The following is a 13703-nucleotide window of genomic DNA, read 5'->3' on the forward strand; positions in this document are numbered from 1 at the left end:
ACTACGGAATCGGCCAACGACTGAAAGGTGAGAGGGAAGTAAACATTCAACTCCAGTACAGGACCATTCGCATCAACGGTGAGTAAAATGTTTGATTTCTCTACTTGCAAAGCACAGTTTCAATGTCTGAGGCTGTTGGGAGCCAACAATTCAGCCAATTACCAGGAGACAAATTCAGTGGCGGAATTTCTGATAGGATGACGGCTTAAGCGCCAGAAATTGCTGGCGCTAAAGTCTCTTTTACTTTCAAGGCAGGAAGAATGAAGATGATCCACATCAATTTAAGGCCTCTCAAGGCTTTTTGGTTAACAAAATGTCACGGAATGGTGATTCAGTGGAGCTGATTCCCTCTTCCCTAGGATGGAACGCATAACTAGAACAATTTTGAGGCCAAATATCTTCACTAAATACACAATACAGTTTCGTTCACGTCGTTTGGATCAGAAGTGGTAGGAGTGGGACAGTCAAACACAACTATTTGAGTTGCCTCAGGTCACTAAGATCCACGTATTTTTAAGTCAAAATTTTTATTAAAGTCACCCAACTTCCCCTAGTCTTGATTAATGATGAAGAATAGAAGCTTACTGAGGACTCCGCATAACTAGAACTCGGTCGATCATTGCTCACGTAGCCATGATCAGTCGTTGTGGCAGCAGATGAAACAGTAGTGACTTGATCGTCAGCAGGAGTAGAGGCGTCAGCTGTGGTGCCAACAGTAACAGCATCGCCAGTAGACACGTCAGTGGTGACCCGATAGGGACTGACTGCAGTCGGATCAGTGACAAATTCAGCCAGTGGTAGTGATTTCGGCTCTTCCGGTACCTGTGCCAGCTCTTCATTTGAAAAAGCGTTGCTCTTTACAAATACGCCTACACCCTCAATTATAATTGCTGCAGCGGAGGGAGCAAAAAGGGATCGTGGAGAGGCGCAGCAACGCGGTGGACCACGCTCCGACTCGGTATCGGTACCAGCGTTGCTGCCCCCGCATGCAGAAATGCTATGATCACCCGCTCCGCTGGCCGCTGAGGATGCGCTGGTAGCTTTAACTAGGAGAGCCACTGCGCCTGCCGTTGGCGGCGGTTTATCTTTGTCGGTATCGCTTTCTGGCGGCCGTTCACAGCAGCACACCTTTTCACCCTGAAATATATAAATAAAAAGTCAGTACATCAGTGATCGGTCACATTACTCAAAGCCAACTTACAGAGTGATTTCGACTACATGCAGACTGGTTCGAGGCATCACCCTCTGTTGCTTCTCCTCCCCCACTACCAACAAGAAGGCCAGTAGAGGCGCACTCGCCAACGTTTCCCACAGCTGTTGCTGTCGCACTTTGACGCACTCGGTTTGCAGCTTGATGGCGAAGACAATAGACACCGAGGAGAAGGACGGTAAATACCGCCAAAACGGCTCCAGCTACCGGTCCGACTGGGGAGTTTGTCCACGCCATTAGTCCCGTGCTCACTCCCAACTCTGCCTCACTCCGTCCACCCCCACCCATGTAATGTCTCGCTAACACATACGGAGAGGCGTAGAAATCATCATCTCCTCGATGCTGCAGTAGTTGGTGCTGTCGTTGTTGGTGATAATAGTGATAGTAATAGTAGTAGTGATAGAAATGCGCCGCTGCTGTTGCATGCGAGTCACTCCTCGGGAGGAGGAGATTCCGGTAGTGGTAGTGGCCATTTAGAGGAGCAAGCTGTGCCCCAAGTGGAGGTAGCTGTAGTGGTGGCGGTGGTAGCGGAGGCGGTGGGAGAGGTGGTACGAGAGGCCATCTATCCTCCAGAAAACCAACAGGAGCTACAAAATAAGAGTTAACACATCACGAATGGTAAAAAATATCCTGTTCGGCGAATTACTCACAAGCACCATTGCTGGTAGCGAAAGTGGTAGTGGATGAGGAAGAGATGGGAGAACTATAGGGTGAGGCACTGCCAACAACACCGCCAAAACAGACGCCCATGGGAGCGCAGAAACCACCACTGGACAAGGGCTCCGCATCTGCACCGAGAAGACAAAATTCACAGCCGATGCTGGCGGTACACTCAGTGGCGCGGCGATTGAGGGCAGCGCAGTCAGTGGGACCAAGAGCAGGCACAAGTGGACCACCATCAGCGACAATACCGGAGACATTGGCAGAGGAGGCGGGGGAAGGCAGAAGGATGCTGAGCCACTCATGTAGTGAGGCGACAGGGACGCGGATGGAGAGGGAGTTCGAAGGTTGACAAAGCGGAGGCGCATCGGGAAGTCTCGCTAGCGCCTTCCATGATGCAGCTGCAGCCGCTTTGGTTGTCGGCAGAAGAGGCACGTCAAGCTACGTGGTAAGCAAAGGATCTCAGATCAGGCCTATAAAATCATTGATATCTAACATTAATGGATTTCCCATTATGCTCAGCCATTAATGCGGGAAGTTCAATTTGCATCTGCTTCCTGCGCCATAATTTTAGGGTGAAAATGAAAGCAGATTAAACCAAAGCTTGAACTCATGTCCCTTAAGGGCATAATCTATTTTGGAATACACGTCTAGTGATTCGGTTCAGCAAAAAATTCATACTCAAATACACCTATTTGATACTGAAAACGGGGATCCAGAGTATTTCTGTTTAAATCAGAGCGGCCCGAAACAAATTTGTGGCCCACTTTAGCCAAATTAATGAAAATTTAAAGAACAGATACTTAGAGGAACTGTTCACAAGGACTAACTCTATTCACATTCAAATGGTATGGATGTAAATTTAGATGGGTGAAAGTTATGAAAAGAGGATCCGAGCACGAATCCGAGTTGTAGAAATCGGTAATACTACAACTAGCAGGAATGAATAGCTGGATTCTACACAATCTATAAAAACCAGCGCCTGGACCACAAGGCATAATTATCGATAGCACTACGTCTCACCGAGAGCGCAAGGCAAGCGGGGTGATTGTCAAGAGGAGAGATGGCGGCGGAGGTGGAAGCGCTGATGAAGGGGGGACCAGTGAATGTACTGAGGGGGCATTGACAGGGACACTCGCACTCGAGAGGCTCCAAGCGGCCGCAGTTGAGACAACGGCGGTCCTTGGTGGAGCAGGCACAGAAGGCGGCGCGATGACTGCAAGAGACGCTGCCGCTGGTGGTGGTCACTTCGTCGCTGCGTCGGATCCGCTGATGCGTTTGCGGTGCCTCGTGTACCAGCCCCAAGAATAGATTAGTGCCGGGAACGAGAGCAAACTGGGGAGAAAATACCGACTTCAGGCTGTCAATATCAAGTCGAGCTCAAATGACAAAATACAGAAAGATGATTGAAACTAACAAAGTGCAGTGGAAAGAAACTAGTTTAAACTCACTCGATAGCGAGTACAGTGGTCTCCAGGAGCAGAGTTGGTTACCACGCTTTCATACGAAGTGTTGTACACATAGTAGCGTTCGAGAGCACGCTGCGAATGAGAAACGCAGGCCACTTTGTGGACGAATTCCCCATGATTCAACAGATCCGCGGCTACTGAGGGTTCTCTGACAAATCGCACATGGATAAATCGATGGATTTGAAGTGGACATATCAAAATTAAATAAGCTACCACTCACCTATGGCTGATATGGCTGCTTTCAAGCGCTCGGTTGATTTGTAGGGGCTCGGCGTAACCAGGATGTGCAATGAGGTAGCCTCGGTCATTCATAAGGAGACATTTAGTGGAGGTCTTTTCCCCTACAGTATCCAATTCATTTACCTCCTCTGTCTCTACCTCATTCTCTTCTTCCACTTCCGATTCTACCCCCTCCGTAGCTACTGCTGAAGGCTCCACTCGCACTCCATAGTCACGAAGAAAGTCCAAAAAAGCCCGAGAGACCTCCTTCTGAGGGCTACTGTTTGGAGAGAGTGGAATACGGGAGGCCTTGGAGGCGGCTTCCTTCCACTTCATCCCAGACTTCTTGAGTTTTGCCTTCTCCTTTAATGTTGATTTGTGGCGAAGGTAGGGTGGTTCAAAGTTGCAGTGACTGGGAAGCCATGTGGAGAGGAGGTGGTTAAAGAGACGGTACGGAACATCCATTGCCATTACAGATTGTACACGATCGGTACGGGGGCTATGAATGCCACTTCGACTGAATAAATTGAAAACAAATGTGCTTTAAAAAGTCCTATTTTGTGAGAGCTACTGTGTAGCATCCAAAACTGGATTCCATCACTTGAGCAGGGGGTTCACACCTCGCCATCAGCTTGATTCCATAGTTAGTGAGACTGACTGTCGAAGTGTCAAAGTCGTATATACAAAGTATACCATATCAATTTTTACTTTAAATAAGGACGAATTTTATTCTACAAGGCCAAAATTTTTCCATTGATTATGCTATGCACTGAACGCGTTACCTGTACTTCAGACTTTTCCAACTCCCTAAACAAAGTTGTTCACAGACAACTACGGCCAGTAACATCACGAACGATAGTAACCGGGAAGCAAACGAGAACCCAAGCAACTAATTTGGATCAAAAACAGGTAAATTATTTGCATTGTAGATTCAGATATGACTCTCTTTCTACTGATGGCTACCTCCAGCTTATCCACCTTCACTGCTCCATTCATGTTTAACTTCACCTTTCAAGATCGAAAGACAAAAAAAGAGGGGAGGGCTGAAACCTACTTGCCCTCGAAGATAGCGAAGGCAATGGTGACAATGTGTCCAGCACCGCCATGGTCCAAATAGGGCTCGGTGAAGACAATACGACCAGCATTCTCTACGGCTCGCAGGTACCAGGGCCGCGTGGTGGCATCGAAGCTCTGTGGCATTAAAGTGCCCGGGTACATCAGCATCACACCCGTATCCGTGGAAACGTACCTGTTTGTTGATGGGAGGATGTCAACGAAATCACCTCATGGCAGAAGAGACTCTTTTCCACATAAAATCACCCTATTTTCTGCATATACCAGAGTTATGAAAGGTTGTTTATACGATATTTAGCAGAGTTTATCGTTCTATTGGGAGTTGAAACCGTAGGAACTCATAAAAAAAGAGGACACAGAAGAAAATATCGGAGCTTGGCTGAGCACCAGAAAAGTAAACAAGCCTATCGAATGAATAATTTATTTATGTTCGCTAGGCTGAAAACGTAGAAGCTGTCAGCAAGTAAAAGTTGCTGTAAAAATCGTGTTACTTCTTTGTAAGAGGGGTGATCGTCTCGCCATTGAAGCAGAAACCACCACCTTTCAAAATAATGTGGAAATAACTAAAACAAAATAAGCCTAATAACAATAACATGAGCTCCTCCAAAGAGGGTAACATTAACTACTCCACAAAAAACGTCATAGAACACTTACGTACCGTCGAATGATGTGTTTGCCAAAAGTGCTAATCCCACTGACAGCAGCACCGCGCTGGCGCCAGAATTTCCCTATTCGTTCCACAACAGCGACAGCAGTGCGAGCGTCAGGTGCGGAGGCGGTGGCGTAGGTGCCAGTGGAGGGAGAAACGCGGAGGCCGGGGTTAGAAATGAGAGCGGTCTGATCAGTGAGGTAGGCGACGAGGTGTCGCACTTCCTCCGCAGTTTCACCTCTCCTCTCAGTCCTTCCCCCAGCGTCTGACGATACTGAATACGAAACTAGATGCTCGAAGGGACGCATGAAGGTGCGTGGCGGCAGATACACAGTGGTCGAGCCTTTGAAATAAGAAAAAAAGTGGTAGCAGTTGTGTACGAGCAAATGTGTTTTCTATCATATATTATTTGGGCTCTCTCTACGGCTTCTCATTAGCAAAACTGACAGTCGCTGTTAGGCAAATAGGCATATTAGGGATGTCTAGACAGCCTTTTAAGGCTTGTATAGGTCCACGAATCACCCATGAAGAATGCAGTTAAATTGATCATAATAATTAATAAGAAATGGTGTCATGTCGGAATAATAAAATATTCAGGGTATGTAGTGGCTGATTTTCCTCTAGGACGTGCGTGTTACTGAACAGAGAAGGTATGGAGACTTACTGAATGTAGCAAGTTGTCGAAGGTAGAGACAGGCCTGGTCGCGTTTGAATAGATCCAGCCGATGGTACCACGAATCGAAAGGCGGAGCTGTGTAATTGGAAAGACAAAGTTGTAGCTACAATATTCGAGCCACCGAAAAATAAAGTGAATAAATTGCTTACCATTTAGTGCGCCTGACTTAGGCTGAAGAAAAAATTTACAAGGATGTCGGTGAATGAGCCGACTAACTTCCAACAGAGAGTGAAACTGTATGATTAAAGGGATTTACAAGCGAAATATCATTTCAGTAACGCCTTATTCATAATCTTCTGAAATGCTAAGATACTTCACCATCCAGCAATTTACCTAACATGAGTTCACCAGTCAGTAAAGCGACAGACCAGTCATAAGTAAAACTTACTGATTTCAACCAGCTGACGAGGTGGTGGAACATTCACTTGTTGCATGGATCGCATCACGAGAACAAATTGTGTGTCAGGGTCAGTGATGCGACGCCACCGATACGTAATCTTGACTTCTTTCATGCGGTCACCGTTGAGGCGAGGAGATGGGATGGAGGAGGAAAGCAAACTCCCAACCCGCTCCGACCACACTCCTGTGGTCTCGATTCTTGCGAAGGACTCAGAATCCTAAGGGGAGAGAAGGGTCTTCGGTTTATTTAAATAGCGAGATATAAGCTCTTAAATGCGTTAGAACCACCTTCCTTCTTGTCCACTGATAAAAAGATCTCTCTCGGTTATTAGATCACCTAATAAAAGGACAAAATTTAATTGTTTCCTTTAGTGAGTATTCTTTTGACAACATGGATGCAATCAACAAGAAGTCGCTTTAACTTACAGTCCAGATTACATATAGCTTTGACGGTAATGTCAAGTTACAATAGCAATAACTCACAATCTCCACGAGGAAGTCCACAGTCCCATTGACCTCCCCACGTAGAATGCGCGGCAGAATGAGACTCTCAAATCCGGGCGTCCGCTCCAGATATCGAACATCAACATGAAGGAGAGGTTCCTGAAAGGTGGAAGAACGCTGGAAGGCTTCCTCTCTGGAGGCAGATACAGAAGATCGTCGAGATCGTGCAGCGGAAGAGACGGAGGTAGCAGTAGGGGGCGTGGTAAGGAGGTCCCGAAGCCCTCCCGGATGATAGACACTCAGACTAGAGGAGGCGTCAAGGAGAAAAACAAAGTTGGAGGCAGGAGTCCCGCCATAGTAAATAATCTGATCCAGGAGGTCTGCCACGTGAAGATCCACACCCATGATACCAAGAAGCGTGTCCTATCAAATGGTAAGAGGGAGTAGGGAGGATTAATAGGAGATCTAAATAAATATTCTTAAAGTGTTTCTAGTGAAAGTATTAAAGATAAGCGATGAAGAGTTCAAAATCCAGTAGCCGTGATTGATTGGTATAATCCGGTACATAGTGGCATCGATGAGTCGGTCACATTGAGCATCCTCCCAAAGAGAATCTCTACTCACACCATCATAGAAGGCCTGACTGATGCTCATAACAAGTCCTTTGCCCTCCAAATCCTTGTAAGGGAGGGAAAAGTAAAGCTTCGATGAGGGAACAGTAGTGGTAGTGGTGGTGTTTGGAGTGCGTTCGTCCCTTTCTGAGGCCTCCTGCCCACTTCGTTTCAGCCAGACTTCGTAGAAGCGACCCACCGTTTCTGCCAGGTCGGCAGTACGGTTGATTGTGTAGAAATGTCCCGGACGCACATCCGAAGATCGATACTCCTCCGGATTTGAGTGTGCATTCCATCTGAAACAGAAAACGGATTACTCTACTCGCAATTTTATTAGTAGCATTTGTAGGAAATCTTGATAGCTAGGGTGGTGAGGGAATTATATTTTTTAATTTTTGGCACCTCTGAATTAGTAACGAAAGCAAGGCAAATGACGATTCGAGATAACTAAATTAAGTGCCACGATTTTGATCGTGTGTCATATTCGTCCTCTTTTAAACTTCATGAATACCCTCGTTAATTTGCAATTAAGTCGGTATGCCATGACGATCCGACACGATTGACGGCTCAAATGTTGACTAAAAGAGCGTAGATTGATTACAAAATACCTCGCCTAAGCAATTTGATTAAGGAGGCTTGTGACCTCCTCCAATTCGGCTTCCGCAGCAATGGTATGGAATTAATCGCTACTCTACCAGTCCCCTACTACGCTTGTTCGTTAGCAAAAAAGATTATTTCCAGACTGGTGCGCCTTACAATAGTAGAGTAAATCAGACGCTGGTGCTTTGTAAAAAAAGATGACAACGAGGGTGCGCAACTCGGACGCATGTGCGCCGACGCGATTTTTTGTATCAGGCATCAGAGGCCGAAATTCAGTTAGCGCATGATTCACCACTCCCAGTCTCTCTCACACCCTTCTTTCCGGAATCAGGCGCCTAGGACACACGCGTGTACATGATGAGGACCGAAACAGACACGATGCGTATAGAGCCTCTTAGCGCTTTAGAATCACGCTTCGGATAAACGCACCTATTGGTCAAACGGCAGATAGTTTTTAACTGCTCCAACGCCTGTAACAAATTCTTTTGTCTACCATTCTTCATTTTCAAAACAAGTGGCAACGTAAACAATGCAAGGAAGGGAAACGAAGCCTTTCGATTCAAAGTTGTCTAGACATCGCATTGCCCAACAGCATTAAAGGAAGCGACTGAAGAGGGAAAAGAAAGCTCACCGCTTGGCAAGATCGCTCATGAAGGTCTTCTCAAAGAGCACAGTGGCACTTTTCTCCTCTACAGGCATATAGGTGTTGATGACCACCCGATTGCTAAGACGTGCCTGTTGTTCTGTCACCTGTTGCAACGTAGCGTTCTGCTCCTGCAGGTCGTCCAGACTGCCACGGCTGATGTAGGCGATCATCAGATTGTCTCCAGAAGAATAAGATACCAATATAGAGCTCTTACAATAGTCTAATCTAAATCATTACAATCGCCGCCCTTGATGTAAATATGACCACGCTACTCATACTCCCAGCCTCCTACATCGCAATAACCTTGTATTTGGACTGTAGTTTCGGATATTCTCATGGGTCTGAAAGCAGCTTTATTAAAAGCGGATAAAAAGTCGAAAACAAGTAACAGAGATAGTAGGATGTTGAGAGCCCTACTCTAGAAATCATTGGCCGAAATTAAGGCCAACTATTAGTATAATGTGAATCTAGTTTGATGTGGAAACAGATTCCATTGTAGGATAGGATAAGTTGATGGCAAAGCCAAAACGCCAAAGTTGAATATGACAAATTTGGATAAGAAAAAAACGGAAAGCATGGATAGACTAACAATTTGGGAAATCACTATGACCCAATTAGAATAACTACTAAATATCCGTGGATGCTCAAATGGCTAAAGTGTGTGATCAAGAGCAGTTTTTTGAAAAGAGTTTCTTGATTCTTGAAGTTAACATTAACATTGCAGTTCCTCCATTCAAAGAGGTCTTACCAGTAGGTAATCCAAGTCCAGCCAACTCTGGAATGTCATGTTTTTGAGCCTCAACAGCATCATGAAGGATTCCAAAAGCCTCCAAAAGAGCTCGAGTATGGTTCGTCTTGGCGACACCGGGGCCCCGCATACTGTACACGTGTTCAGTGAGAAACTGCAGAAGCAATGATAATACCGCACTAGTGAACTTTTGCGCATAGCTTAGGAGATACTAAGACAGATTCCCAACCGGCTACAACATACCCCGCTGCTTTGAGTCCTGTGCCTGAACAGAGTCCGAGGACGAGTCGTTAAAACAAATATTTTGAAAACCCGAAGTAAACCTTATTGTTCAAGGTATAATCAACTGAGAGGTTACTAAATGTAATAATTCAATCAATTGGATGGAATATGCAATAGCAGGTATCACTAAACTCGGCAATGTCCGGGTGTTCTGGAGGGTTGAAGGCCGAAAGGTTACGTTAAGAGGGCAAAGCATGACTGAAAAGACGGTAAAGGGTTCTTTAGAAGACACTAAGTATTCCTCAATGTGCTCGTCAAACGCTATCGTAACCAGGAATAAGTCTCTGAGACTCGCAAAGTGGTGAAATAAGAACAAAATTTGCTTCTTTATGAAGGTTCATTGATTCCGCAGCGAGCGTTCGACTAAAGTTGGAATCAGACTGTCATAAACTGACCAATCAGAACAAACTTTTAATAGAAGCGATGAATAAACACGCCATCAAATCTGGAGGATGTGACTGACTACAACAAAAAGAGCTAAATAAGCATGAACCCAGATTGTCGGGTATGATTGCAACGGAAAAGCACTAGCAAGTGCTAAAAACCGTCTGCGATTTGTTAATATCCATCCAAAGCCTCAAAATCTGCAACCACCAGCCTCAAAGGTTACAGGTAATTGCAGCCACGGAGAGAGTATGAAAAAATATTGAGATCCCCTCTTATATGCATACGTCCTACCTTGTAACCTTAAACCACAATCAAACAGTGGTAAAAATTTGTCATCCTATGCTGCAAAAACCTGTCAATAATATTGTCGCAAAAGCGGAGAATAATCACGACCGCAGTGACACACACCAGTTTGGTCTCATGGGTAGCGGGGAGTAGGTGAATAGCGGTGGTGTCGGAAGTAGCTGCGCCAACGGTAGCGACACGGGCGGTATCCGAGGCAAGAACGAGCGCCACTCGATCCTTTTCGCTGAGCGACGCAAGCAGTAGACGAGCTATGCGTTGACCTAGCAGCATCCGTGTCTTGCTCGCCTCGCTTTGATCAAGCACCAACACCAGCCATATCGGTTGTGCCACCACTGAACGCACGAAGACTTCGCTGGTTAAAGCGGAACAGATAGCGGTGGAAAAACGATGGTTAAAAATCGGATTCGGTGCATTTTACTACTACTGCTACCGATAATCCGCACCATACTACACCAATCGGTACTTATCAAGATTTGCTTTTTAGGAGTTCAGTATCCCATATAGGGGATCAAAAGTGTTCTAATAGACACACCTCATGTTAAAAAATTCGTAACAACATGGTTTTAGTCTCGATCAGACACTGATGTATCCAAAAATGACATCCTGTGGCAGACAAAACCACAGCAATAACAACAGATCGAAAAAATAAGGTTAACAGATATATCAAATGCTAAAAAATTGTCCCCGTGAGTCATACCTCCGTTAAAAACCTTGGTCCATATTTCAATTCAAATTGTGCCTAATGACATCGCATTCACAGACCACAGTTCATGCTATTCACCGCTAACAGCGGAAGCTCTCACCGATGCCTTAGCTGGTGTACCGATCGACAGTCGTAGAGCGCAGTGAACAGCGAGGGCGGTAGATGTCGCCCAGCCCTCTGCTTCACTTCCACCGTCGGCCACCCCCAGTTTCGCAACGTCGGCAACAGTGACTGCATCGACGGTGACGGTGGCGGTGACGACGGTGCTGCGGCTGCAGCAGCGGTGGCAGCAGCAGCCGCAGTAACAGCAAGTGATTCAACCAGAGCTGAGGTGACGGTGGCAGCACGAAAGTTGTGCGCCGGAAACTCGGTATGGAGACCGGCGGCAGTGATGAAGTAGAGCCACTTCACGTTGGGCCAGTACTCCAGTTGACGACGGAAGCGCTGCGTCAGGTTGTGACCCGGATTAAATGCCGCCACAGGCAGGTTAAAAGGAATGAGGTCACAGCACTTCCGACGAGACACGCGTGCACCATACAGCGCCTCGTAGCTAAACGAAGGAAAACAGTGTAAATGCGTAGTTAGTTGTATACGTTCCACTTTTTTTACTTATTAGAATACGTTAATTACCGCCCATGGCAGACGCTTAAGCACTTCAATGATGCTAGAAATAAATGTGTAATACAACATTTCCTGGATCAAAATCCAATGGAGTCTCAATGGAAACACAACAGCTGAACTAAGAATCTGGAAACCCGATATTGCATCTATGAAACCTTCGCTGAAGATTGTCAGTAATTGTGAGGAAATTAGTTTGCAAATTTGACCCAGTTATGCGAATGTTCGGAAGACTCGCTTACCGTAAGTCACGCTCGGAAAGATTACAACAGTCAAACCGGGGTGAGATCGGAGACCTATTGTGCTCTCTGTGGAGTTGGACCACCAAGGCTTGTGGATTGGAGACCAGATGGCCATAATGACGCAGGCGAAGGGAAAGCTGATCAACGAGCTAAAAATCAAACAATAATTTATCAATGTTAAACAATAAATTGGTAGGGAAAACCCATAAATACTCTGCTCTACCGAATCAAGGTCCCACTTGGCAGAGTTTTCGGACTTTGGCTCATACTCCAAACGATCAAAGGCCGCCTGCATTGTCATTGTGCCAAGTTCATCACGTGCCAATTTGGAAAATTCGTTCCCCAATATGGAAGCAAAAGAGATAACTTCAGTGCCATTTCCAGCCTGCAAGTGATAAACACTCAGTTGATTGACAACACTCCTCGCAACTTAGTCAATCTAGTGCAAAATCACTAATTTGACGCCTTCTTTTCCTTAGTCAGCAATAGGTAGACCATTTCCAAAATCTTAATATACAAGATGTAGTGTGTAAACCGCTTCAACCAATATTTCAGCAACCTGTAGAGGCCCAAAGGCTACCAAACACACATATAATAAATTAAAGTAGCCGGTGTGCCACTAAATCTTGATAAGTGATGAAAATAAGAGTGCATCAGTTAAAATTACAAAAATGATGCAAGTTTTCAAAAGAACATCCCATCCCCTTCTCGATTTGCATCATTATCGCTCCCCGTATATTAGATTACTGGATAAACCAATCGGTACTCCATATTAAAAATTCGAAAAGTACTTTTATAAGCATACAACATACCCTATTGGTCAAATTCCCCGAGGATACATACACCTGGGAATTCGCGTAACAATTGCAAAAGAATACCACCCCGGTCAATAACACCAGTATAATTTTGCAGTAACCCATTAGTATATACAAAGAACCAAAATACATTCATCAACGTCAACAGGTTACTGCATAGACATTTGACAAGCGGCTAGCTGACTTCGCTCCGGACACCATCATGAGACCCACTGTTGATTGGCTAAATAAGTTTATTTCATTGTAAACCAATGTTCACTGTTGAAACAAACAACTCAAGGTCATTAAGCTCCAGTGAACATCAAAGATAGACTGTTTTAACCAGTGAAAATAAAGTATAGTTTATCAAATTTTTCGTCATCGATGATAAAATAGCATTTTTGGCGTATTTATTAGTAGGCGATTTCGCTAACTAAATCAATAGTTGGTTCAAATGCTACTAAACTCCAGACTCTGGGAGCATGAATTTCCATTAAATTCAGATGTAGTTTGTGTACACCAACATTCACTCACTTTTTACCAATAGAATCTTATCATCATTGGTTTTTAGGCCACGATACCTTAGAGGTCGTATCATTGTGGTCTACATTATAAATCGAGTGTACTACCATTCATTTTGTAAACTAAACGCATGACCCACTACTTAGCAAACACTATTTTTCTTTACTCTTCTTTTGATACTGCGTTTTCTTCCGGGCTATCCTGTAGCTCATAATGCTGTTTTTCAATAATGTAAATATGGTTTGTTTTAGGCGTGCAGGAAGTTGGCCGAGCTGCAAACAGCACAGGAAGCAAATTTTCTAGAAACTGTATGACTAGCAGGTATGACGCTTCAAGCCTTTCCTATAGTCATAAGTGGTCATAGTGTTACGGCATAATGCATACTGCCAACGTACGTACCGAACAGAAGTACAAACCGCGGCGAGTGGTCAAGCATGAAGCTAT

The 13703-nt window shown here is 45.1% G+C and overlaps 1 protein-coding gene across 1 annotated transcript; it reads right to left on the reverse strand. All coding sequences in view use genetic code 11, as the record gives it.

Annotated features, from left to right (window-relative positions):
• Window positions 1-331: 331 nt before the first annotated feature.
• EGR_05554 (VWFA and cache domain-containing protein) lies at window positions 332-12244 on the reverse strand (the record flags this gene model as incomplete). Its single annotated transcript, XM_024494803.1, has 19 exons — window positions 332-355; window positions 586-1137; window positions 1202-1797; window positions 1861-2311; window positions 2894-3205; window positions 3322-3487; window positions 3560-4075; window positions 4613-4807; window positions 5291-5624; window positions 5946-6032; window positions 6346-6574; window positions 6840-7223; window positions 7425-7707; window positions 8643-8835; window positions 9406-9559; window positions 10483-10732; window positions 11184-11633; window positions 11944-12092; window positions 12167-12244. 19 exons carry the CDS (start codon window positions 12242-12244, stop codon window positions 332-334), a joined length of 5403 nt encoding a protein of 1800 aa, XP_024350723.1.
• Window positions 12245-13703: the final 1459 nt, after the last annotated feature.

The sequence above is a fragment of the Echinococcus granulosus genome (assembly GCF_000524195.1).
Source record: "Echinococcus granulosus chromosome Unknown EG_S00042, whole genome shotgun sequence".
Taxonomy (NCBI): Eukaryota; Metazoa; Platyhelminthes; class Cestoda; order Cyclophyllidea; family Taeniidae; genus Echinococcus; species Echinococcus granulosus.